The 27,592-nt window shown below is 34.4% G+C and overlaps 1 protein-coding gene across 5 annotated transcripts in view; it reads left to right on the top strand.

The window, feature by feature from the left end:
- The window catches only part of rhea (Talin_middle and talin-RS domain-containing protein rhea), a 270,830-nt gene that overhangs the window by 169,814 nt on the left and 73,424 nt on the right, over positions 1-27,592 (top strand). For 4 of the 5 annotated variants that reach the window (XM_081735810.1, XM_081735806.1, XM_081735809.1 and 1 more), the window contains 14 exons: positions 611-779; positions 1,492-1,749; positions 5,489-5,565; positions 8,509-8,600; positions 10,503-10,591; positions 14,426-14,569; positions 15,266-15,374; positions 16,161-16,366; positions 18,173-18,442; positions 19,132-19,325; positions 20,002-20,167; positions 24,595-24,825; positions 25,387-25,614; positions 27,041-27,304. In XM_081735810.1, coding sequence (XP_081591936.1) covers positions 611-779; positions 1,492-1,749; positions 5,489-5,565; positions 8,509-8,600; positions 10,503-10,591; positions 14,426-14,569; positions 15,266-15,374; positions 16,161-16,366; positions 18,173-18,442; positions 19,132-19,325; positions 20,002-20,167; positions 24,595-24,825; positions 25,387-25,614; positions 27,041-27,304 — 2,497 coding nt within the window. Of the gene's footprint in view, positions 1-610; positions 780-1,491; positions 1,750-5,488; positions 5,566-8,508; positions 8,601-10,502; positions 10,592-11,523; positions 11,553-14,425; positions 14,570-15,265; positions 15,375-16,160; positions 16,367-18,172; positions 18,443-19,131; positions 19,326-20,001; positions 20,168-24,594; positions 24,826-25,386; positions 25,615-27,040; positions 27,305-27,592 lie in introns of all 5 variants that reach the window. The other variant, XM_081735808.1, reaches the window with a different exon arrangement.

Genomic DNA, 27,592 nt, shown 5'->3' on the forward strand with positions numbered 1-27,592 from the left:
ATAAGGTACCAAAATTAAATTAAAAGTCAATAAATGTGAATTATGATAGTGAAATTGTAATGAACATACTAATGTTATATCTTATTACTTGACAATGCCAACTGGCTGAACTTCTGTAGAATATTGCATTGCACTCTCAATGAATATTCAGTGAAACATCTGATCTGAAGTTTCGTTACTATCTAGTGTGACTAAGTTATTCATTTTAATTGTCTCTGTTGAAGTAAAGTTAACTTACGTTACCTCCTATTTCAGTGTTTCTTTCAGAAACGATGTTCCGGTGGGGGGGGGGGGGGGCACTGCTAGTACTACTGCTAGTACTAGTTCTGTTAATTATTATAATATAAATGTATTCTTTTGGTCTCTTCCGGAGGGGCATTCTCATAGCTCCGGGGGAGCAGTGACCCCCAAAAAACGGGTCTGGAAGAAACACTGATTTCAAATACTTGTATTTTTGTACTTTATACGTGTATTATGTTGTACCTTTTATTTTCTTTCTAGTTTGAAAGAGTTTCTACCTCAGTCTTACGTCAAAGTGAAAGGAATTGAGAAAAAAGTTTTTGCTGTACTTTATACGTGTATTATGTTGTACCTTTTATTTTCTTTCTAGTTTGAAAGAGTTTCTACCTCAGTCTTACGTCAAAGTGAAAGGAATTGAGAAAAAAGTTTTTGCAGAACATAGGAAACACGCAGGACTTAGTGAATTAGAATCGAAAGTTTTATACACTAAAACAGCAAGATCGTTGAAAACCTATGGAGTTACTTTCTTCCTTGTAAAGGTAACAGTATTCGATATTATATTCATTTCGTATTTGTCAATGTAACTAAATGGCTGAGTTTTTAACAATGTTTGTGATAGTAATCCACCCATCAAAATAAACGTAAAATTTTCGTGTACAATTCCTCTTCATTTTCATTTAATATAGGTTAATCATGTCAAGATAAAAAAATATACTCAATTCACATATTAAAACAAAATTATCTAGAGCATCTATTCGCTTCACAGTAGGAAAGTATGTGGTTTGATTCTTGATTCCAACTATTGTTGCGACATTGGAATAAGGGATCCATGTTTACATTTTTTCTTTCTTTCTTTTCGTAGTGTACTGGCGGGAAGATATTATTCATACCGGAAACAAAAGACTAAAATTTTAAGGGACACTTAATTTAATACATTCAGTTAAAGTATGGATTTTGGGTTTATGTGTATGTGAACAATGGCTTCTGTCATTAATGAAAAGATTTCTTGTATTCATAGTATTTGATGTTTGTTAGAGATATTGGTATCACATAGAACATCAAAACTAGTAGCCATAATTAGTGAAGTTAATAAGCGTGTTTGTGTCAAAAAATACTTAATGTAGGAGATATTCGGTTTCTAATTACACCATCAGCTCAAGGATATTTGAATTCTAAAGCTTTTCTATGAGTATTATTTTAATGATATTTTAGTTTAATGTAGTTATTTATTTACTAACTTTTTCTTTTCAGGAAAAAATGAAAGGGAAGAATAAGCTTGTTCCACGACTTCTTGGTGTTACAAAAGATTCAGTATTACGGTTGGATGAAAAGACTAAAGAAATCCTTAAAACTTGGCCCCTTACAACAGTTAGAAGATGGGGAGCATCTCCGAACACATTTACGCTCGACTTTGGAGATTATTCTGATCAGTATTATTCTGTACAGACAACTGAAGCAGAGCAAATATTGCAGCTAATTGCAGGATACATCGATATTATACTGAAGAAGGTAAGATTTTTTTTATGTTGGATTTTTATACAAAGAATAGATTAAATGCTATGGATGTAGAACCAAAAATAATAATTTTATTATTGCTTCGAAGTATACTAACATTAGTTCCGCTACAGATTACCATATAAGGAATTCAGAATAGAACAGGCCTGAGTGTAAGCTTTTAATATCTTTTAAAGATTGTTATGATTTCTAAGTTCTAGTTATAGACTCAGTATTATGACGAGAACTCGAAATATCCAAGTCGCCATGTTGACTAGAAATATGAGCTTGGAGCCTAGATTTATAAATTATTATTTATTATTATTATTTCTGACGTGCTTGGATGGATTAAAAACAAATTATATAATTTCTTTGTAAAGTTCAAAGTTTGTAATTTATGTTGAACTTTAACATGAATGGACCACCGTTAAAAGATTTTGAGCAATCCAGAAAAGTGAACAGTTGGTGTTTCAGTGCTCGAACTCCAGACATGTTTATGAGCATAAAATACACTGCTTCATTATTTTTGAGAAATTAGCGTGTTCACTAACGTAAGCTTGGACTTTTGTACCAGTAACTATAGGAGGCATGGTGGCTCAGTGGTAGAGCGCATACCTCTGGTGCTTGGGGTCCGTGGTTCGATCCCCGGCCGAGTAAGTTCGTGGGTTTTCTCGGGCTACTCCAGTTTCCTTCCTCATTGTCATTCCACCAATTCCATCATTATTTACTTGCCTTAATCATCCTTCTTCCTTAGCCTAAAGGGCATAATTGTGCGACGTTAAACTGAAAAATTTCATTTCATTTACCAGTAACTATAATTTAGGGCCAAAACATACCTATGTGTCAAATTGGATTTGTGTTATTATGGCATCTGGTTTTCAGAACTGGCACCTAAGTCAGAAGAACATTTTTCAAGTTCTGATTTTAATAATATATTGGATACAAGTGTCCCTGTTAAATTGGGAAAAAAGCTTCAAAAAATATTTGAACGATTGATATAGAAAGCTGATAGTTTCATCAATATACTCAGTGAATGTACGTACGCTTAGTTAAAATATAGTCGTGGTACAGTTTCGAGAAAACAATTTGCTTGTTTCATTGAGAAAAAAAAAAAAAAAAAAAAAAAGCTAATTTTGCTGAATCTCTTCGAACTGTGATGTATGCTAAAAAAATTAAATTAATTTCAAAGTTACATTAAGAAAGAAAGGATTTTAGCCAAACTTGTAAGTCACAGGAACTTGTTAGTTTACTAGTTTATGATTCTGAATTAGTTGTTGCAAAGTAACAGTATATAACAAATTTAAGTGATTTATTTATAGCACATAAATTAAAAATAAATAAGTAAGGAAGCTAATAATTACAAATGTTTAATGTTACTTTATCATTCGTTGACGAAGCCTTCAGAAAGTGGGGGAAGACCCAAAAAGAATAAATAAATCAGTAGATCACAGAAACCAAGATACTGTCCCTCTACCAGTGGCGTATTTTATGGGCAACCGAGGCTACCGACGGTAGCCTTGCAGCATTAATAAAGAAAGTTAATATAACATCTATAAATTAATTTAAAATAATAAGTTTACAGTTTATTATCTTCTTTTCATGGTACTAGTTTCTCTATATTTTCGCAAACTTCAATATATATTAAGGCAGCCGTTAACGCTTAGAACGCAATACCTCTCGCTTTTGTAGACACTGAGGATATGACAACCCCTGGGATACCGATGCGCTGTCTACTGCCAGCAGAGAGAAACGTATATGCTTGCGCGCCCAAGTAGATTACTCCGTAACTGTGCTAGCGAGCTTGGCTGGTAACCAAGCAGGTTTCCTCTCTGTGGATCGGTTTCTGTAGGCGTAGCGAGTAAATCGGAGTTAAGAACAATGATATAGCAGCCATTTTGGGGTTATTGAGAATTTCGGGGCATCATTTCATAGCGCTTTGCGTCAACGCAATGCAAGACTTGTGTTTTACTTTGCGATTCTTGTTATTGTAGTTATAATTACTTATTGTGTTATTTGCATTGAGTTGAATCCGTTGATGTTGCGTCAACTGTTACAAAATGAGGCCGTAGACACTATTGTAGATTGTAGAATGTGTTAACTTGTATTTCTCTGGTGAGCATTGTGAGTAATATCTAGCGGGAAAATGAAATGCTACGAATAAAATTATCAATTTTTATTTTTGTTACAAAGTAAATTGGTTACAGAAAGTTTTTTGTAAGGCTAAAATCAATACACTGACACCAATGGATTTAACACCAAATAGCAAAATCACTATACATATTTCGTGATGCATATTGATAAAAAATATTATATGCGATAACCGGGCACATTCCTTAACCGTTTGCGTTAACACAACTCAAACTTTGCGATTTATGTAGCGATAATGGGCATAACAATTATAATGACTGTCTGCATTTTTGCGTTACGTTGCTATACTTAGAATATACGAAGACTGGTACGGAATGACAACCAGCGTCAGTAACAGAGGCGACTCTTGAGGGAAGTGACAGTAGTAAAACTTAACATTTTGCGAATGCAATCCACGAGAAGTTAACTACGGAAATGTATGATGGAACTTCATTTATGATGAAAAATATTAATGGTCTCAAAGCAAAAGTTCAAACAAAACACACCAACCACTTTTTGTTCATTGTTATGCATATTTTGTATATTATTATTATTATACAAGGTCAGTGGTAGCCCATGCCCTCAAACCAGTATACGCCAATTCTCCCTACGACCAATATGTACAATAAATGTATGGGATAGGAACATGGCAATGCGCCATCTTGTTAAAAAAATGAAAGTCTTTAGGCACACCTTGCCTGCCAAGTGAGTTCATGAATATTTAACAGTCGATTGTTGCATTCAGTTCTACGTTCTTGCGTTTCTCTCATACAATTACCCGTGGCATCTGCTTATCGTCGAGAATGTCGTCGGTGGTGTCTGAAGAGACTGTAGTGGGAAGCGAATGGAGGATGGTATATTCAGCGATGACAGTAGTTGCTATTTTGGACACAGTAGCGGCTACGTGTGTACCCGTAGACATGCAAGTAAGCGGGTAAATCCGTGTATATTCACAATCGCCATATACAGGACATATCTGGCGTTCTGGTACAAAGAGGGGATAATTACGCGTCCTGCTCGCCTCGGTTCTTCATTCAGAGAAGCAGGACTGGTGCGTCCTGCGTTTGTGACGTCGTTAATCCCATCCTTCTTAATCTGAACACTGCGAGACACCGTTTTTCAGTGCTATTTTGAGTGTACACTTTCTATCCTGGCCTGCTGCTAGGTTTCCGAGCACGCGTAGGATGTGGCACGACGGTGGCTGACGATCAGCCGGGCCTTGTCTACGACCATTGCCCACCTATGCCAAGATCTAGAGCGAGTGTAGATACCATACCGAAGACAGACATTCCACATCCTTGTGATTGGGGTCCTGCTACAAGTGGGCAAATAGTTGTTTGTATGACCTCCCTGATGTGCTGTTAAAGTGAGTGCTGAGTTTTTTAAATACCTGTTGGGACCACTATCACCTGCTATTACCCTTTTCTTGGGTACAAGTTTTGAGCCTGAACCGCGAATTCCTCTTGAGTGTCCTATGTGTTCTTACCATATTATATTCTAGAAGGAGCAAATACACACTTTCATGATCTGTCATGTCGTTAGTTCAATATTTTTATTCCTGTACATACAACCGTGTTTAGATATCATCCTTCTAATTCATTCCTTTTTTATTATTATCATTTTACAGAAGCAAGCGAAAGATCACTTAGGCATAGAAGGAGATGAAGGATCAACAATGGTTGAAGATAGTGTATCTCCACTGAAGTAAGTTCATTTTAAACGTTACTTTAGGATTATCTTAATGATATTAGTGATATATTGTATTTTAAAATCGAATTAATTTGAACATTTTGTAATTTTCTTAATTATTAACAACAATGTCATTATTCTTATATCAATGTAATGTTTCTTCTAGTCACTTTAATGAAATTTTCCGAGAATAAATTCTATGTTTAACTTCGTGTAGATACAGTAAGAACAACTGCCGCCTGTGAAGTGTAATTGAAGAAATGATAATATTAAATGGGTATCTTTGTTTCAAAAACTAACGTATGTAGCCGTAATCCCAAATAAGAGATGCAGTTTATTATAGTACTCTCTTCGTATGCTTGTAGATGTGCAATATTAATGTATGTAATTTAGTTGAATGGTTGATTTTGAAGTATGTTCTAACTAACTAAATCTATGGCCTATGGAACCCGTAGGTTCAATGCCGCGTTCACAAAAGCTCTCCATTGACTTCTATCCTTAGCTAACTGCATCCAATTTCTACTTTGTATTCCAATCTCTGCGAGATGCATCTTAATATTGTCCTCCCATCTGCGCGTAGGTGTTCCTAATGGTCGTTTTCCGATTGGTCTTCCAGTCAAGACTTTGAAAGCGTTTCTACTTTCTTCTATTCTAGCTACATGACCCGCCCACCTAAGCCTCCTAGACTTGACGGCCCTAACAATGTTGGGTAAACCATATAAATTATGTAGTTCCTCGTTACGAAGTTTCCGCCATTCCCCATTCCCGTTCCTCTTGGGTCCGAATTTTCGTCTCAGGATCTTGTTCTCAAATACTTTCAGTCTATGTTCTTCCCTCAGAGTAAGTAACCATGTTTCGCAGCCATACAGAACAACAGGCATGATTATCGTTTTGTATATTTTAAGCTTTAAATTCCTCGACAGAATTCGCGACGACAAGAGATTTTGAACCGAATAGTAACACAAATTCCCTGCTTTTAGTCGACATTTAATTTCTCCGTGACTATGATTTTCCTCTGTTAATATTGATCCTAGATATTTGAAACTATCCACTTTATCAAAAGTATTATTTAATATTTTAACGCTCCATAATTTGCTGTATTCCGGTCCCGACCCACTTCCAAGTATTTAGTTTTCTCTACTTTACTTCTAAACCCATGTCCCTGCAAGCGTTTAATAAGATCTCTGCATTTATCTCTATTGTTCTCCTATCATCCCCTATTAAATTTACATCATCAGCATATACCATAACCTGGTGAATACCGTTCAACTCTAGGCCCTGGTTGCTATCTTTGATTTTCCTTATAGCGTATTCCAGAACGAAGTTAAATAATAATGGCGACAACGCATCTCCTTGTTTCAGGCCATTTTCGACGTGAAAGCTCGTGGACAAAAATTTTCCTACCCGGACTTTACTTTGAGATTCATTTAAACATATCTTAATTAATCTAATTAGCTTTCTCGGTATTCCAAGTTCTGTAAGAACGTTGTATAATGTTTCCCTCCTAACCGAGTCGTACGCCTTTCTAAAATCAATAAATAGTTGATGTACCGGGGTATTGTATTCCACCTTTTTTCGAGTATTTGGCGAATGGTAAATATTTGGTCGATAGTTGATCGATTTCGTCTAAATCCGCACTGATAATCTCCAATAATTTCATCTGCGTATGGGGTCAGTCTTGCTAATAGAATGTTTGAAAGGATTTTATAGGATGTTGACAGAAGAGAAATGCCTCGATAATTATTACAGTCAGTTTTGTCGCCTTTCTTGTGAATTGGAACAATGATTGATTCTTTCCACTCTTGTGGCAATTCTTCCTTGTTCCGGATAAGGAGAATGAGTTTATGTATCTTGTTCCACAATTTTTCGCCTCCAGCTAAAATTAACTCAGCCGGAATTTCATCTACACCCGGAGATTTGTGTTTCTTTAATTTCTTTATAGCGGTTTCTACTTCTATTCGGTTGGGTTCTGGAATATACGATTCTACGGTGTGTATCTCCTTTTCTCCACGCACACTAGTTTTTGGTTGCGTGTTAAGCAAATCGTCAAAGAAATCTTTCCATCTATTTAAGATGCTATCCGTGTCAGTGAGAACTGTACCGTCAGATTTCTTTAATATATAAGCACGAGGTTGATAGCCTTTCTTAAATTCGTTCATTCCCTTATACATGTCCCGGATGTTTTTATTTTTACTATTATCTTCAAGTTCCTTAATTTTAGTTTTCAGAAAATCGCGTTTCTTTGTTCTAAAAGTTTTGGAAGTTTCCTTTTGAAGTATGTTCACAGTTTTTAAAGATCGTTTGTAGTAGTTTCAGGAATTGCAGAGAAAGCAAAGAAAGCATGTTTACGCAGATTGATTGGATATTACGAAAAAGTGAAACAGCAAATTATCAGTATTTTGGTAGAGCGTTAGGTGTTAATGTATCATTCGGTGGGAAAGATTACAGTGAAGACAAAAACGTGAAATTGATATATAAAAAAGAAGAAAAAATACTTGGAGCCGAATTGTTTCTTAGTTCAATGTCGTCTGCTTTACATGTGAGAGAAATTGTCTTAGGGGCCGCGGTAGCTCAATGGTAGAGCGTTGACGTCTGGTGCGTGGAGTCTCTGGTTCGATCTCAGCTTTCGCCAAGTGAACTTTGTTGTAAACAAACACCGTACGCATGGGTTTTCTCGGGGCTCTTCCATTTCCTCCAATTTTATTCATTCCACCATTCGACATATCTGTGGGGCGTAAAACTGAAGAAAAAAAATGTCTTTCTATCCGAACGAAACGTAGACCACACGGTCAAAACTTATATTTTAACCCATAGCGAGCCCTTGAATTTGTTCAACAGGAGGAATGAAATCAAGCAATCTTTCTATTCCTGTTTTCATACGTTTTACTATTGTCTGATAATTACTTTAAAGTTTTATTTACCTTATATAAATAACTGAAATTGTGTTCTTTTCACCAGGGCTACTATTTTACAACACGAAACAAGCAAAGTGGGTAAAGTGAATACAGAATCCGTGGCAAAACCCGCTGTAATGCGAGCTGGAGCAGATGGTAAGTTAATTGTAAATTTTTTTCTTTTCGTTTTACGCTTCTAGACAAGAAAATTCAATTGCAAATGAGGGTACATGCATGTTCTGTATTCAGATTAATCTTGTGTAATCTAAAAGCAGTACTACACTGTTTTTTAATTTTTCTCGGCAAAAGGTATATTAGAGAGTTTTGATAAGTTGGCAGATGTAACAAGGAGTGTTTATTGTGATTATTTTATACTCAAAATATTATTCGGACAAGGAGGAATGATAACAATATGATGACAGGAAAACACGGATTAGTGTAAATACATCTTTATAAAAGTCCTATAATTTATTACATTCTACTTAAGAAAATAACAGTTAATACTAAACTTTACACTAGTGAACTTTATCTACTAAAATATACGGGGAAACTTAAAGATAAAAGTTAGGGTCTTGTTACGAGTTTGTGCAGTCCTTTCAATTTTCATTACTTTTATACATTTATAATATTATAATAACACGTACTTTCGTGCTATTGGCCATTCGGCCACATTGGGTATATATATCATTTTAATTACAGTCTCAGATTGTTATGGAAATGAAAAAGTATACTGGTATTATTATTACTATTAAAAGAACTTTGGAAATCGTTACAAATTCTTTTATATTTAGATTTGTTGATCTGTCTGTTTTGGTTCTAGTGAAATATTCATCACATATATATAATAGAACCTGTTACTAGGCTGCGAGTGGGAAAAAAACTGCTTGTTCTTTGAGAGGTACTGAATTTTGGAGAGAAAAATGTATTGCCTTTTATACGCCTTCTCAAACAATTTGGTAAAACTAAAATTTGAGCTTTCACTTTATTCACGTTGAACGAAAATTCTTTTATGAATCCACGCAAGTTTTAGCAATTCTCTTCGAAGAACCCAGTGACTCTTTTATACTTGTATCGAAATGAGAATCAAATTGACATTTGGAAGAGTACGTGTTCGACTGGTGCCACGTCGTCAATATTTCTCTTTGCTTCTTTCACTACGGTTGGCAAACACTTCTGAACATGTATCAAAAGGTGGTAACATTATATTGTTGTTGTCTCTTTTTATAGAACTGCCATCATGACTTTTATTATTGTCTCCTCTCTCGGTGACCTTAATAAACTCGTTACGTCGCTTCCCTTCTCAATCCAGATTTCCGCGTGGTTTCAGACTATCAGTTCGTTCTAATTTTGTTCGATGTATAGTAAAAAAATAGATCCAAATATGTTCTCTTATTAAGAATATTCTTTAGCTCTCTAAACTTTTTCTTTCACAGTTTTTAAAATATTGCCAAGTCGAAAAGAGTCATGCACATTTTCTGCGTAACTTTATAATTTTTATATTTATTGTTTAGCGAAATAGTCAGTGCTTTGAGATGATCTTTCCGATATACACATGATCTTTGCGATATACACATTATCACTAAACTTTGGTTGAATTAATTTGAAGGTGTTTCTTGACAGTGGGAAAACATTTCGACCACTGATTATTTCACTGGATAATATTTTATAAGTACTAAAGTGTTACGTAAGAGACATTATTTTGTAAAAATAAATTTTAAAAAAATAATAATTAAAATGACAGGATTATGTCTGTCATTTGATTAAGGAAAAATAAGCCACTTATACTATTAAAAAGTGTATTATGGTTATAAAAATAATACTACATACAACTTACAAATTTACTTACTTTGGATGTATTCAGCAGGGCAAATCAAGTTGCGAATAGCAGCTCAAATAAATTTTTATTCCATTTTCTTGGTTTATTCTCTTATTAATGTAAAAATACCAAAAAAAAAAAAAAAAAAAAGCATTTATATAAATTATTAAAATCGGACTTGTAGTAATTTTTGATAATTTGAGTGTTTCTATTCATAAAATTGAAGAAAAACTTTGTTTCAGGAGCGCGTACTTACGGTACAGGTCATATGCAGAGTGCTCAGTATACAACAGTGAGTGGTCAAGCAAATATTGCTCATGCTCCACCTATGGTAAGATTCTTGCTAACTACATGACGAAGTTTAGATCTTGTCATGTGATTGCCTTGTTTATACATATTATTGAAATTATTTGTCAAAGAAAAAATATACAAATAATTTCTTCTAATAGTTTGTTCGCGGCCTTAATATTTTACTGGATTTTAACGTAACTTTTAGATTACGTGTAATGTTCTGGTACAAGTTGAGGAACCAGAATATAGACTACTTTATTATTTGTCATTTGATTATTATAATCATAAAATTCATTTTTAAGAAAAACGAAAGAAAGAAAAAGGGGAAAAAAATAGTACAGAAATTTACACTTAGACATAACTCGTAATATACTTTCTCCGCTATATTTGATTATAACTCCAGTAGTACATGTTTGTCGGCCAATACATGAGAATTAGAAAATTTCGATATGAGCCAGTATCGTTCTCCAAGATGGAGCCGAAATAAGGTGGCAAACATTTTTGGTAGAATGACCCATATGAGCCAATATTGGCCATGGATATTGATCGATAAGGATAGATATCAAGTACTCTGATACATCGATGAGATGTTGAGATGTAGCGATGTGGATTTACCACATTATCCAAGATCAGTTGTTGATTTGAAACTTTCAGAAATGCTTGCTTAAAAATCGAAAAATTCGTTTTCTAATAGTCATTACTATTAAAACAGAGAACGTCGATTTCCACTTCGCATTAAAGGGACTTTATGCGTATTTTGACTGCAGATTAACTATTCAAGTATTTTGATGGGAATTCTGCTACATCTTGTATAACTACCTCATTTAATTTTACATGTTTATCGGTGTGATATTGACATCGAAGAAATTGCTAAAATGTACTTACATGTCAGGCAATCACACGACTATGATTTAAAAGCTGACAGTATGATTACGTGTAGTTGTTAATGTAATTGTAATTTTTCATTCCAAGCATCTCCAGATGGAAATCTTTGGAGCAGAGTAGGTACATAACCTTTTTCTACTTGTATCGTTTGTAGATGGTAGTATTGAGGTGTAAACTTATTAACATACTCGATGACTAGATGGAGTCTAGAACCGTGTTTTAAAGCTGGCATTTAAGATGCAAAGATAAATTGGCCGTGGTTCGATAAACTGACTTTTTAGACACTTAAGTTGTATTGAAATCTTAGCCTGTTAAAATCAAATATCGAGAAGCTGTGCGATTTGCTGATTTCAGATTCTTGTTCTGGAAGTTTTTAACAAAAATGTATTCTTCCTAATTTTCTTTTCTATCTCCGAAAGTATTCTGGATTCAGTTGCTTGATTCTATTTCAATCTATTACGTTGTTTTCTATTACATTTTGTTTTTAAAATACCATTTTCTTTCATTCTGTATATATGTTTTCCTTATCAATGTTCGTGAAAGAAAGGCAGATTTGTAATTATATGAGTGTACTATTGCATTTAACGCAGTGTATTTCGAGAATCCTAAATGTGGTAACATTTTAATGTGTACATTGATAGGAAGAAACTATATTGTCATAATTTATATATATATATATATATATATATATATATATATATATATATATATTCAATATTTCTAGTTAAATTTTACTGATATGAATCTCTCGGATTTTTTTCTTCCGTTTTAAGGACACCCTAATTCGGCAATAAGAGAGCGCCTTAAATATAGCTAAATGATTCTAGAGATACCGTATTCGTTCTTCAATTTGTTGCTTACCGAGACTGATATAGCTTATAGATCCCGATAAAATAGCTTTCTCCTATTAGCAGTTTCGTTTAGATGTATGAAAAATCGATTGTGAAAAAGAAAAGACGTCCTTGCATAATGAACTAAGCTATGTAGATAAAATTTTCTCTCTCGGTGCTATATTTTTTTTAAGTGTTATAAAATAAGAAAAACAAAGTGTTGTTTTCCTGTTAACAGTTTTATTATTATTTTCTGACGATAATGAGGAAGATAAAGAAAATAATGTATTATCTTAAATTCAAACAAAATAAAAATACGTCAAGTTTCTCTTCTTGACTCATAGGTATGTTGAATCTAAATACTTAAGTACTTTTGAGGTAAGATATTTTATATCGTAGCTCAGTTTCAGGATCATTGTAAGCACTTAAGTTCCGTTATATTGATTCTCATATAGGTAGTTCGTAAAGTGTACAAACAATAAAATTATAAATATTTTTATGATTTCGTATACTGGGTAAAACAGCCGCAGTTAGCAATATTGCAAAGCATCACAGTAAGTCACAATCTTCTTCGTTAAAATAAAACACGATCTTAAACATTCGCATATTTTAAACTGATTATTTAAGTCAGTAGTTGGGTATCTCCATTGTGTGAATTGTTATAATACATTGGGATGTAAAACTTAAGGACGAGAGTAAGTTTTGCATGCTTTCACTTCCAAGTGGCATAGATTAGTAAGACTTGAACTATGCATAGAAAATCGTATATATAGGAAATTCTGTACATAGGTCTACAGTGTGATACAGGAAACAACACAAACACTTGATTAGAAAAATGAAGATGACACTTTTATACAGAGACAATAGCTTAGACTAAAAGCAGTGCGACTTATGTTGATCTCTGACATAACAGAAGGAATGAAATGGTCCTTAACAGGGTGTGTGATCATCACGAAACCGATGCATGCTCTACAATGTGCTCCCATACTGCTCACAAAGTTGGATAATGGGATGTTTCTTTTGTGGTGTGGAGTTCCATTACTCCATCAGTGCTGTTGACAACTGCTGAATGGTCCCTAGTACATCTGGTCGTGCTGGAAGACAGTCCGAAACGTGCTCGATGGGATTAAGTTCGGGGGAACAGGCAGGCTAGTTGATTCGCCGAATGTCCTTCCGTTGTAAAAGCTCCGCCACCTGCCCTGTTCGATGCAGTCGCGCATTGTCATCCATAAAGAATTTTTTTCCTGCTCACCTCTGAAAAGACGCACGTGGGGAGGAAGTACATTTTCACAATAACATTAACCGGTGAGTGTACTGCATTCAAGAATTGGGAGGTCGGTATGCGGCATGCAGCATTATGCCTCCCCACACAAGAACACTGGACTACTGAATAATAATGTACGAAGATGTTCCTGGGTTTGTTGGATTGTCCCATCTCTCGCCAGATGAGTTTATGTTCAGATCAGACTAAATCTGCGCTCGTTGGAGAAGAAAACGGGACTCCACTTCTCCCCGGTCCAGTCTTGATGTTCTTCGCACGTCAAAAACGATGCGGATGTCAACGGAATACAACGTAATACACCATGCTTCGATTGCCTTTATCCTCAAGTTACCCCAAGTACGCATTTGACAAGGGCTGGGTGACCCATACTGTAGACAAGAGTAGACTTTGAATAAATCTCATTTCTATCAGAAATCGAACCCGGACTCTCCAATCGGTATGTAGACATCTGATTGCCACCTCAGCTGTAAATAGTGAGAAGAGTTAAATATTAACGTCACAATTCTTAGCCAGATTATAATTATCAAATTAAAACTGTATTTATGCGTTATTGTCTTCGGAGTTGTATTGAATCAAATTATATTGATTAATATAAGAACTCAGATTTACTCTGATACTAAGCGTATTGATTATTACGTGTTTAAATGATTTAAAGTTCTTAAAAGTTTAGGGAGAATATTATAGTGTTAAATAGGAAACAACGCTTCCCTAAGCGATGTTATAGTGTGGTTTAGATGATTGAAAGAATGAACATCATTATGTAACTACTTTTCATGTATATAAAAATAACTATTTCATGTGTATGTATGTGTGTTATAATCGTCTTATACATTTGTGTTACATGCCATTATCTATATTTTCACTTTCTCAACTGAAGGTACAACAGCCTAAAGTCACCTCCGTTCTGACGGAGCCACAAAGAGCGTTGATAGGTACAATCAGTGCTGGTCAGGATGCTATAGCGGAAGCGGAGAGACAGTTATCATCGAAGGCTCAATTGCCAGAGCTCGGATCAGATCCTGTAAGTATAAGTCAGTTTCTTACAAACCTAGTATAAACTCGAGTAGTAGCATACAAACATGTTTAACATTATATATAAATTAAATATAAACTTGCTGTGGTCCCCGATTTGTTCCGATGTTGACAAATAGCATGTCTATACTAGCATGGGCGCGAGTGTTATTATAACATGAGAAAATTTTAAAATTAAATCCAAAGTTTTATAAGTATTGACAGAAAAAATAAAATAATCGGGACGCTTTCTTGTCAATATCTACAAGATAGTGATTTGGTAAGTACTATTGTTTAATTGTAACCAAATAATCGTAAAGATTAATTAAAAGAAAAGGCAACAAAAGATGATTTATACTCCAGAAACTGCAGTCAGAATATGTTTTCCTGTAATTCTGTGTATAAATGAAGTTCTTAATTGATACATAAGGTAATGAATAATAATTACAAGTATAAATAAAAATTATTCTTCCTTCGTAAATGATTGAAACAAGTTTTTCTCATAGCAGTCGTCATTTAATACAATAGTAATAATCAGTATACTCACATCGAATTCTCACTATCTGTGATTTACGTAGCTGGAGATTTTTTTCGCAGTTTTAGAGGAACATTTTGCCTGTCCAATCTGACAGTATCTTGTGGGCATAATCAATGTAATTGTAGTGCTGTTATTATAATATTATAACATAAGAATTTGTTTTTGCAGGCTTCATTGAAATGGAAGGAAACAACTTTAGACACCAACAAACAAAATGTGAGTTCTCAGATCGCTGCCATGAATGCAGCAACGGCTCAGGTCGTTACATTGACTTCTGGTAAGTATTATAGATAATGCACTTGCTTGATTGTAGGGTAAAGTTGCCGAGAGTAATTGCGTATCTTTGTAAAGCGATTTTTTAGCAATTAGCACTTAAGAATTCGTGGAGATTCGAATTAAAATCCAAGTAATTCACTTTCCAAGGTGCTGAGTTAACTGACTTTTAGTAACAATATAACAATTATTGAACTAAATTTATTTTTAATTGTGGGGTTATCTTCACATTAAGGAGAACTTAAACCATTGCAGTATTACGAATAGTATTTAGTGTAATTTTTTATTTTTTTTTTTATTTTTTTTTCTTTTCTTTTTTTTAAAAATAATATTCCTTAAACAATAAACTGTAAATATTTATTTAATAAGAGAAAGTGACGCGTATTCGTAATAATGGATAAGGATTAGTTTTGGGTAACTCACAAGCACATCATCTCACTGCACATGCAGTGTGTCACATTGCACTTAATATGTGTGCAAGCTCTTGATATACAATGATAAATCATTCAGTGGTATTTCGCTTATATATATATATATATATATATATATATATAAAGTTTCTTATATGTATTAAGGTAAAAAAAATGTATTTTTTAAAACGTCCTTGGCGTGGTGCCAGACTAGAAATTTATAATTATTAATATGATTTAGAACAATGTATGTTCAATGAGTGAGTTGTACCCTTGTTCAAACTTCTATGTTCAGAAAGTTAATCAATGTTTAGAATTGCATGTTCGTAAAATTGTAAGATTCTTAACGTTTGAATATTTAATCTTTTGGTATATTATAGGACCACCTGAAGATGTTGATCATACAGCTGTTGGAGCAGCAATCACAACCATTACAAGTAATCTTCCTGAAATGACACGAGGAGTTCGAATGATTGCTGCGCTTATGGAAGATGAGAATACTGGAGATCGCCTGTTGGATGCTGCAAGAAAACTTTGTTCGGCTTTCAGTGATCTTCTAAAGGCTGCAGAACCTGAGAGTAAAGAGGTATTGAGATTTATTTTTAAATTAAAGATTTTTGATAATTAAGAAAATGTATTTCTAATTTGATCAATGAATGTTTTGGAATTTTTGTCAGATGTTTAGACTAAAAGTAGGACTGAAGATAAGTAATAAAACAATTGCATTAAATATTAAGATATTCTTAAACCTATACTAGTTTCTACGTCGATGTTAGCAAATATAACTGTTAAATATTTATATTATTGTTGAATATCAGCGTTTTATTAAGATGCGATTCAAGTGTCCGATAGAAATATGGCGGAGATACGATCTCATGAACATAAGCAATTCCCCCACCGATTTCGCTTATGCTTCATCACAAACAGCTTATCTGCAGAATAGACTGTGTTTCTTACTTTGCCTTGGCTTCATTTTACTTCCTCTGTAACAGTGTTAAAGAGACTATGTCCAAATGGAATATAACACACAACTACAATTGTCCCTCTATATTTTAAGAAGAGTATCCTGTGCTATTTGCGACAAGTGACATTATCTCATTTTGAAACGGTACGGTAGATGAATATTAATAATATATGGGTTCTGGTACTGGAGCATTTGAAGATGTACCCGTGGCCATCAACCGACTGCAATTTTAGTTGACTCCCTGAAAAATATTGTCGAAGCTGACTCAACTTCAAAATATTCATGCTATTCCTCTATATTATATTACTGAGGTTCGGCACCGCAACACCATTAGCAAGTTGAAAGTGATGAGTTCTCGTAAACCAGTCAATAGGACACGCCTGGAAGTACAGTCTCTTAATTGAAGGAATAAACGAAAGGATTTCTGCGTCGGATTGTCACATCTGATGAAAAATGGATACGATACGACAATCGTAAACGTCTGTTTATAATTATTATTCCTCTCTTTATTATGTTGGAGTGATTCATTATATTTCTCTCCATCGGGGTGAAATCGTCAATGTTGATTGTTATAGCGGTAATTACATGAGTGCATCGTCAATTTGTCCTCAGACATCTAGCAATGATCAACATACATAGTATTTTCATATTGCAAGGCAATACCCACCTATCCGTCGCACAAAATATTATGTAGACTCTCAATGTGACAGTTCCAGGAAACCACATCTCATCTATCATATTATTATACCTTACCTTACACTGATCATCACATTTTGTTCCATATTGATCACCCCTTGGTCGAAAAAGGAAGAAAGAAAGAAAAACCACTGATAAAGAGGTCTAGCATGCGGGTGGCAACTTATTCGTATTACACACTTGACTTCTTTCATTATGTAATCCAGTTGACTGAACCAACAAAAGGTATATGAGTACAGTGGGAAACACTTTGACTAGCCAGGTGTTATTGATTTCATTGACATAGTATTTGAAAGTGGTATACGAATTGCTTAACTCAATATTATATGTCTTATAGATAGTGAAAGTATAACTATTTCATCTCCGTTATTCATAGTTTCCAAATACAAGCAAAGTGTAGTTCTTATTCAGTCATGCTTACTAGAATGCATGAAGCAGACTACGTGTTTTACGATAGAAGAATCAACAGCAAAGCTATAACTCTTATCCCACACTTAAAGAAAAAAGTCTTCGTCTAGTGTGCCACTCTAGTTCCTATCTTGTTTCACCACTGCAAAGGGGCATCATCACTATAATATTCTTTCATTAATAACACAATTTTTCTTCGTAATTTTTCCATTAATAATGCAGGTTTCTTTAGTTAATTCATAAAATTTCTGCAGATACAATAAATAAGTGTAAAGAAAATTAGTTGACATCATAATGTTAATTTGATGTGTTTTATTTTTCTAGCCGAGACAGAATCTGTTGAACGCAGCTAGTAGAGTGGGAGAAGCTTCACACCAAGTCCTTTCCACCATTGGAGATGAGGATGAATCAAGTCGAGAACTGCAAGATATTCTTTTGGGATTGGCCAAAGCTGTAGCAAACACCACTGCTGCCCTTGTGCTGAAAGCCAAAAATATTGCTGCCACGTGTGAAGATCAAAACACCCAAAACAGAGTGATTGGCGCGGCTACACAATGTGCCTTGGCTACTTCACAGCTCGTGGCTTGTGCTAAAGTAAGTTGATATTGGTATCTATATGAATGAATAATATCATGTATTGGAAACAGATTATAAATGATCTAACGATATAATTAGTAGTTGACCTCCACAAAGCAAACATGATTTGTCTATTAAACTTGTGATGTGCTTGATTTCTGTGGAAGAACATAATATATGAAGAACAAATATGTAAATTTAATTCTGGAAATTAATTGGTACACACATGTAACATCTCAAATGAAAATCAATTCAGATAATTGCTTTGCAAATGTATTGTAGATTAGATGTGAATATTGAAATGCAACAAATAGAATTAATTTACGAGAACGAAATTTTTGTCAGTTAAACTTGTACAGCAATAATGTGATAGTTAAAAAGAAGGATTGAGCATTAATATTACTATGATTCAAAATAGTCTGAGAGTAAAATGATCATATAATGTGCAAACTAGAGGAAATTATTAGGTGGTAGGTTTTTCACTCCAATCTGAGATTAGCTTTATGGAGAGTATTGTACATACATACACTTTTACTAATATAACGCTTTCCATTTGAATTTACTTACGTGTAGGATATGAAACTTGAAGTTTTGGACTTAAAAATAAAAACAATTAGTAAAGTTTTTTTTCACCTTGCTTTCATTTAAATAAGTTCAAAATGCTAATTAATGTGATGTTTCTTAATTTTTATTATTATTTTTAATAGGTTGTTGCACCAACATTACACAGTCCGGCCTGCCAGCAGCAACTGATAGCTGCAGTGAAGGAAGTGACACGTGCAGTGGAAGGACTTGTGGCTGTATGTCATGAGAGCTGTACAAATGAACAGTTATTAAAAGAATTGAGCCAGGCGGCGGCAGAAGTAACACGCACACTAAATGATCTTCTTAATCATATCAAGTATGTGATAACATTTTTCACTTTCAAACTTCAGCTCAGTTGTAGTGTTAATTTACTAGTCAAAAGTACATTAAAGTTGGTTGTCATATGATGCTTTGTTCTCTGAATTTCATGGCAAATTGAAATGGATAAATACCATACCTTGAAATTATAAAGATTTGATATTGGCACATCTGAAGAAAAGAACCGGAGTTCATGTGAGAATTTCATTTATTCAAAAACAATTTCGATTGGCTTTTTTGTGCCCTTCAATTATAGAATTTAGAGAGCTTTGTTGCTCCTTGCATTTACATATGCGTTATTATATGAGAAAGTTCATGAGGATTTGTAGATTTTAAGATGGATGAAACAAAATTTTAATAATGGTCCACGGTATAGTTTTGGTGTAAAAGAGCAAGTAAAATTCATCTTTGTTTATAAATATTATTATTAGTAGTAGTAGTTGATCTTGTTGCTGCTTTTATATTATTATTATTGTCACAGTCGTTTTGTTAAATCTATTTGTTACTTCGCAGAAGCTCAAAGTTCAAACAGAAGTTACGTCAAGTTAATTTAATAACATTACTTTTCAAGTAAGTCGAAGAAACACATAATCTTCGTTTAGAATTATGTGCTTCCATTTTTGTACGTGTAACTATGCTTCAGGCTAATTATTTAAATTTATATTTTATTTCAGATTGAGTACACGTGACAGAGCTCGAGAAAGTGTTCAAGAAGGAGCTGTGGAGACAATCTTAGTAGCCACTGACCGTCTGTTTGCTTCTACTGGAGACGCAGGTGAAATGGTTCGACAGGCACGAATTTTAGGACAAGCCACTGCACAGCTGATACAAGCCATTAAGGTTAGTTCTTTCGTTATTAGTAGATAAATTACAAATTCCCTTCCCTGCACGCCATATACCATTTATAGTCTAAGAGCCTTTGAAATTTCCATTATTTTTATCGTGTTAGAATTCTTACTTTTTCTTGTGTAAAAATCTGTTTCGATTTATATTTATTTTGTACCTTCACTTTACGTATATAAATAAAACTTGTATGGTTTTATATATATATATATATATATATATATATATATATATATATATATATATATATATATATATATATATATATATATATATATTGATTTCATGTGAGCCATAGTGATGACAATAAGGACCTTACGACACAGAATGCCGGTAATACAGAAATATATTAGCACTACTTGCGAGCACTTGAAACGGTATTTAAGCGGTTGCTCTATAAATTGAGTTACCAGCAACATTATTACTTGTATATTTTGGAACTTAAATTTCAAATTCCTACTAACCAGTTATAAATATGTTAGTGGTCTTCAGAAGTAATTCAACAACTGTAGATGTTTTACTCGGGAAGCTTTTTCGCATTTTTTTACATACAGTTGTTTAGATTTCTTACACTAAATACCAGACAGTGCAGAACAACGATGGAATAACAAATTTCTCGTTTATCTGTATGTACTTAGAGCATGTAAAATAATTCAGAGTCAAAGCTTGCTGAATTGAAATATCCACTAGTATTGTATTACATAAACAAATTACTATGGTGGTCAGTATAAGTTTAAGAAATAAAACGCCAAACAAAAAGGCTGGCCATGTCGCTGGTAATTCAGTTGGAAGAGCAACTGCGCACTAAGCGGGACATAGGAAGTGTGAGTTTTCGACAGTCTCACAACAAAGTTTGTTTATTAGTAGTATTATCCTGCCGGTACTTGATGCGCATGAAATGATTTATATGAAATCAATATATCCAGAAGGTACTCACCTGGCTTTCCTGTACCAGATACGAGTTTATTCAAGTAACCATATTAAACGTTGAATTTTCACTGACTTCTGTTAGCATTGTCAAGACAGGTAAGAAAAGGAGGGTTTACTGGGAATAGAATGGATGAAAATAAATTACATAGGTGATTACTATATACAGTATGCGCCAAAATATACAGTACTGAAATGAAAAGATGAACAAAATTACATTATTGTCATCTGTGGGTTTATTTCTTCTCAAAAGAAATTAACATACACACTATATACATACATACACACAGTATTAGCGTGTTGATTTACCACGGTATGCGTAGTGTAAGTGTTTAAAGTGTGCACCGCCTCGCTGTAGACAGTGTTCATATCGTTCACGCAGATTCTCAAACATATCCTGAAACAAAGGTTGCTGCAGACTCCTGCAAAAGATGATTTGCTCATGTAGTGCAAGCACAGTTCTTGGTGGATTTCGTAACAGTAGATATCATAACTGTGTTACTTGGTGTCGTCTTATTAAACTCCTCTGGGAATTGTTCTGCCACCTTTTTCAAACTCTGTGCACCTTCACGACCGCTTCCGTATGAGCGGAAATAATGCTCAACTATGAATACTTTTGCCTCCGTCAAGAGACCCATTTCCAACAACTTCACAACACAACTTTCTTTTCACTACTGTGAACACATGCAGTTGGGGCTATGCCTCGTCGACAAACGCAACCACATGTTCGAGATGCGCGGGTTTCAGTACTGTATATTTTGGCGCATACCGTATCTGCACTTATATTTTCAGCACTTACCTCTATGTTCTTTAATGGCAGATCTTTATAAGTTATCATGTGCAATATTTCGAAGGAAAATCGTTCTTCTTCTTCTGGCAGTGACGAGCTGCGAATGTACATGCTTCTATTTCTTTGTACATTTGCAAACCTTAAAAATGTGTGTACTCTTGTCAGACGTGAGAAACACTAATAATAATGAGAGAAAAGCGAATGCTTAGCTTGCAAAGAAAACTATAGACTGCGCATGTTACACGTTCAATGGTGACTGATAACCTGCTTATTAATCGCAAATTAGTGTTAATAGGTGCACCCTAACTAAATGACAAAAACCTACATAGCAGAAACAATTATACCTGTTCCCCTGAATATAAATCCAGGTCTTATAGTATTTTTTTTTTCGTCCAAAAGATATATGTATTCATTTTCAGGGAACATAGTGCCTGTCAACTCAAAGCGTAACCGTTACTGAAATGCTCTCTGTTGCGAGAAATGGGCAAAGTAAGTTTTGTAGAGAGGTTTAGGGTATTAGGGTACGACTTATTCTTGGAGTAGAACAATCTGAAAAATTAAATGCTGGTGTTATTTTCTAGATAGTCTTATTTTCAGAAAACACGGATAGTGTGCGAAACCTTTTGATTAAACCAGTTGGTAGATTCGTTGATATTTATCCAACACTTAAAGTTAAGGAAGAACGATATTAGCAGTGACTATGGAATCCCCTATTGTTATTTTCAGTGTTTACTTCTTCAGATATCATAGTTGCCACTCCAGAAGCCGATTTGTTTTTAATGAAAATATAATTATGCACTAAAATATCTACACTATTAAACACAAATATCGTGAGGCTTCCAATGGGTGGGAGTGGGGACATTCAATTTCTAACAAATTACAAACGTTTTCAGAAAGTATAATATTAATGTAATGTCCCCAAAGAACATAGAGAAGAAGTTATAAAAGACAGTGTATAAAAGTCTCTTTGCCAATTCCGTAGATGTCTATGAAGTCTCATACTCGTGCCAAGATACTTACAAAGGCTTGACGAAAAGGATTTGATTTTCAGTTTAGCGTCCCTTTCAGCAGTGAGGCTAAATGAGACGTGGACCTACAGCTTAACGTGGTTTCGAACCACCTGAGCTCCCGCCTGAACTGAACCTGGGTCTCCCACGCCAAAGGCGCATACACAAACCGCTTAGCCACGAGGAAACTCCATGACGAAAAGGAACACATAGACACACACACTAGACTGAATAAACATATCCTTGTTACCAAAGAGAATAATGCTTCAACATCAGATCTTTCAAAATAACTAAAAGATAAAATATAACATCAGTAAAGTGGAAATGTTCATGAAAGGACAGGCTTACAAAAGCTTTGTCATTTGAACGAAGGGGTCAAAATTATACTCAGACAAGGACATTGTGAACAAAAGTTTGAATAACATTATTGACATCTTCACTGTCGTCACCAACCAGCAAGAAGAAGCACAATGTCGTAAGTATTGTTTACTGGTATTGGAAGTCTCAGCATATTTGTGTTTACCAGTGTAGATACGTTAGTGGATATAATTAGTTCGTGTAATTAATTCCTTTTCATCCTATCTCCAATGTCTTGACAATACTGACAGCAGTCAGCGAAAATTCAACATCTAATATGATAGTTTGAATAAATCCGCAAAGGATACGCAAGAGTAAGGTGAGTACCTTTTGAGTTTATTTATAAGACAGCCCTTCAAGTGCCTTACATTAACTGTATATGAAGTCATTTTTGCTTCTATGTATGCCTTCTTAAATACCTTTGATTTTGTCCTTTGAGAATAGTAATAATAAGAGTAAGAAGTTTAAAATATGTATAAGCAGGGATTAGATATACAGTGATATCTTGGAATCCGAATTTAATCCGTTCCAGAACCCTGTTCGAGTTCCACCCTTTACAAGAGTAGAAACTGAATTAATCCATCGTCCGAGGAATTCGAATAGTTTTAATAGTAAATAAAGTAGATTTAAGATAAAATATTAACAAATAATAATAATGTTTGAATAAAACTGTAAACTAATAAATTAAGAATACTAAAAGTCTGTATTTACCTTAAAAAGGAAAAATCCACACGATGGCGCATGTAGAAATTGGGAAGGGGGGAGAGGAATTATTGTTTGGAAGGCGCCTCACTTCCATGTCCAAAACTAAACGACAAACGTGTGGATGTCTCGAGTGATAGGGAAACATATGGACACACATGAACAATATACTTAGCGTTTGGGTTTTAAAGTAGCGTGAAAAATTTGCTCAAAGTTTTGGTTCGGAATCTAAGCTATTTGAGTTCTGGGCCGTACGGATTCCAGAGACAGTACTGTAGTATTAAGACAGTCTTATTAAATCATCAGGTGATGGTTCCATTTTATGGGGCTATTTTCTTATTTTGAATAAAACAGTGAACCCTGTCGGAAATTAAGGTGGTTCACATAAAACTGTGTAAGTTATTTAAGCGACCAGTTACTTCAGTGTAATATAATGATTCTATCTCGTGCTTTCAATGGTATTAATCCCAAATAAGCAGATGCCCAAATTATAGAGGTGGCGAAGTTATCAGATTTTACTGCAATAATAACAGTAATAAATGCAATGATGTTTTAAGGCATGTTCTCAATTATACAGTAATAGCAATAGTTGTAGGTAAATTATCTTAACTCTTGATTGAAATGAAAATTCTTTTCTTTAGGGTGAAGCAGAAAAACAGCCAGATTCAGAATTGCAGCGGCGTCTCTTGGCTGCAGCGAAAGTCCTAGCTGATGCTACCGCCAAAATGGTTGAAGCTGCTCGGCTTTGTGCCTCTAATCCACACGATGCTCAACATCAGAATCAATTGCGACAAGCTGTGGAAGAACTGAGGGCTGCCACAACCGCAGCTGCTACACCTGCACTCAGAAAGAAATTAGTAAAGAGACTAGAGGTAAGGATTTTTTTGGCATCGAAACATTTTGTGCAAACGCTTTCAAAAGTGGCAAAACGAATTTTCTTTCCCTAGTACTTTTGAATGAATAGTACAATTTGTGTAGAATTATCTGTAAACGAAAGGAAATTGACGTAATTTAAGATAAAGTAGTGGTTTCTGTAGTTGGTCTGTTTATTGCTTTTAAAAAAAGTACTGAATAGAATGTACTTTTGAACACGAGCATACAAAACAACATATCATTGCTCACTGCTTATGAGACATTAACAGAATGAAAATCAAGCACTGACTCTACATTTAAAGTAAGAAAGTAAAAAACTAAATTGGATTTTGTTCGTAGTTGTTTTCATTTAAGTTTTACAATACAAGTGTATTTCAAGGTAGCATTTCAACCAAGAAGAAATAAACATATTTCTGTATAGAGTCTTGTTGCTTATAATTGACATTTTTTAAACTCCTTCTAGTAACATTTCTTCCAAGTTTAGTATTTTTTTCTTTTTTATGCTAATTTTGTGTATGAAATTGGTTTTAAACAATTAGTTTTCGATATATTCTCAACAGGCAGCAGCAAAGCACGCAGCAGCTACCGCTACGCAGTGTATAGCTGCTGCCCAAGGCGCTGGCCCGTATAACAGTAACCGAGGTTCACAGGAGGAATTGATATCAGATTGCCAAGCCATGGCAGACCACATCCCGAAACTGGTCGAAGGAGTCAAGGGAACAATGTCATCACCAGAAAACTCAGCTGCTCAACTGAAGCTTATAAATGCTAGCGAACAGTTCTTACAGGTTTCGTATTTTGAGTTTTCTTTTCCCTGAAAAATTGCTCTAATAATTTGACTTTTGTTCTAAGATATGTGTGCTCACAAATAGTTGCAGATTATTTTAAATTTTTAATTTAATTACTTCCAAGTATTTCTAAAATGAAATAATATGTAGTGCGTAGTGTAAAATGAAAAAAGAAGCTTTATACCTTGCTTTTTCAGAATTTGTTAGTGAACGGAATAAATTACAAAGAGTGGGTTTATACAGTCCAATATTCTGGGAGATTTGGTATTGCATATAATGAATGAATGACTTCTAACGTATCCTAATCTAAAGCTAATCAATAGTAACTAAAATTGCCTTTCAAAGTATTCAATATCAGATTTCTACATATTGTTAGAACCTAACCTAACGTATTGTTTCTTTCTATTCTTGTCAACTACGAAACATTACATGCAGTAGTTTTTCGTACATCAAGAAAAATATTCCATCTTTAAAATTCTGTATACACAAATAATTTTTGTATATAGTACAGGATGGGCTATGGAAAGCCGACCCAATCTAATTGTAAATAACGTATGTACAGTACTAACTTACTTGTAGTAAATTTCACATCAAATATTAGAAATGCCCCCCCCCTCAGCATCCAAACACATCGATGCACGTCTTACACATTATGCCTATGTCAGTTCCACTGGGGTAATATCGCGGATACATGTCCTGATGTTCCCTTAAACTTCTCGATGGTTTGTAGAGTTTATTCGTACAATCGTCCTTTCAGCATTCCTTATAAGTCACATGTGTAACAAATCCGGTGACTGCGGCGGACGTAAATCTGTCCTCATTGTCCACTCAGCACTAAACATTTCATAATCACGTGAATGTTTCCACCGAGGCTCATATTCTTCTTAGGAAGTGATAAAATTCATCCTGAAAGGTGAAGTGACATTCGTGTCGATTGTGGTGCCTAAGCATGTTGGATCAATAACACTTTTTCTCGTATTTTGATGGGAGGAATTACCTCTTACAATTTGTCGGTATAGTTGTCACATAGCTAATTTTTGTAGGAGTTGTATTTTGTCTTGTCAGTATATTTTTATTTATATTTGTATGATAATCATGTCAGAAGGTCAAGATATGCTTCAATTTAGAGTATGTATAAAAACAATATGTTTTTGATACTTTAGTCAGAATTTATGTATTTTGTAATAAAATCTTGTCGAGTGAATGATATGAAAGGTTCACTTCACAAAATACGAAAGTAGCATTTAACTTACTATAACTTTTTGAAAAGAGAAAGAAAGAAAGAAAACCGTGAACTTCTGTATGAATAGAATTTATAGAGTAAATTTTATTATTTTGGTCATAAAACTCATTAAATAATAAATCAATAAAAGCAGACAGTGATATTTTAATAACCGTGGATATTTATAAAGTCCTTTTTTTTCAGCCTGGCACGAGAGTTGTACAGTCAGTACGGGCAGTATTGCCAACTGTTGGAGATCAGGCCTCAGCAATGCAATTGTCTAGTACGTCACAGCAGTTAAGCTCCGCTCTGAGTGACTTGAGATCCGCGGTGAATAGAGCTCGTGAAGCGTGTGGTGGTTTGGAGTTAGATTCTGCTTCAGACCTTATAAGAAATCTACAAGATGAACTAGAAGCCTTCCGTCGAGCTGCAGATAGGATGGAACTTCGACCTCTGCCAGGAGAAACAGTAAGTAGTTGGGTGGAATTATTCCAGTTTTATATGTATATAAAATGAATTAACAGGAAATAGTGAAAGTTTAATCATACAAACTAGGAAAGTAGCCATTAGCTGTTTCGCTAAAACATTCCATCAGATAGGGAGGGGAAGAAGCAGATAAAAAGAATATTTAAGAATAGAGAGAAAAACTAGCGTGTAGGTGAACGCCATGTTGAAATGCAGATTCCATGTACAGAATATACACACACTTAAGTTATTCCAACATAGTACAGGTTTATGTAGATGAACAAATATTAT

Source organism: Thermobia domestica, chromosome 13 (genome assembly GCF_964235325.1).
Source record: "Thermobia domestica chromosome 13, izTheDome1.hap1.1, whole genome shotgun sequence".
Lineage (NCBI taxonomy): Eukaryota > Metazoa > Arthropoda > Insecta > Zygentoma > Lepismatidae > Thermobia > Thermobia domestica.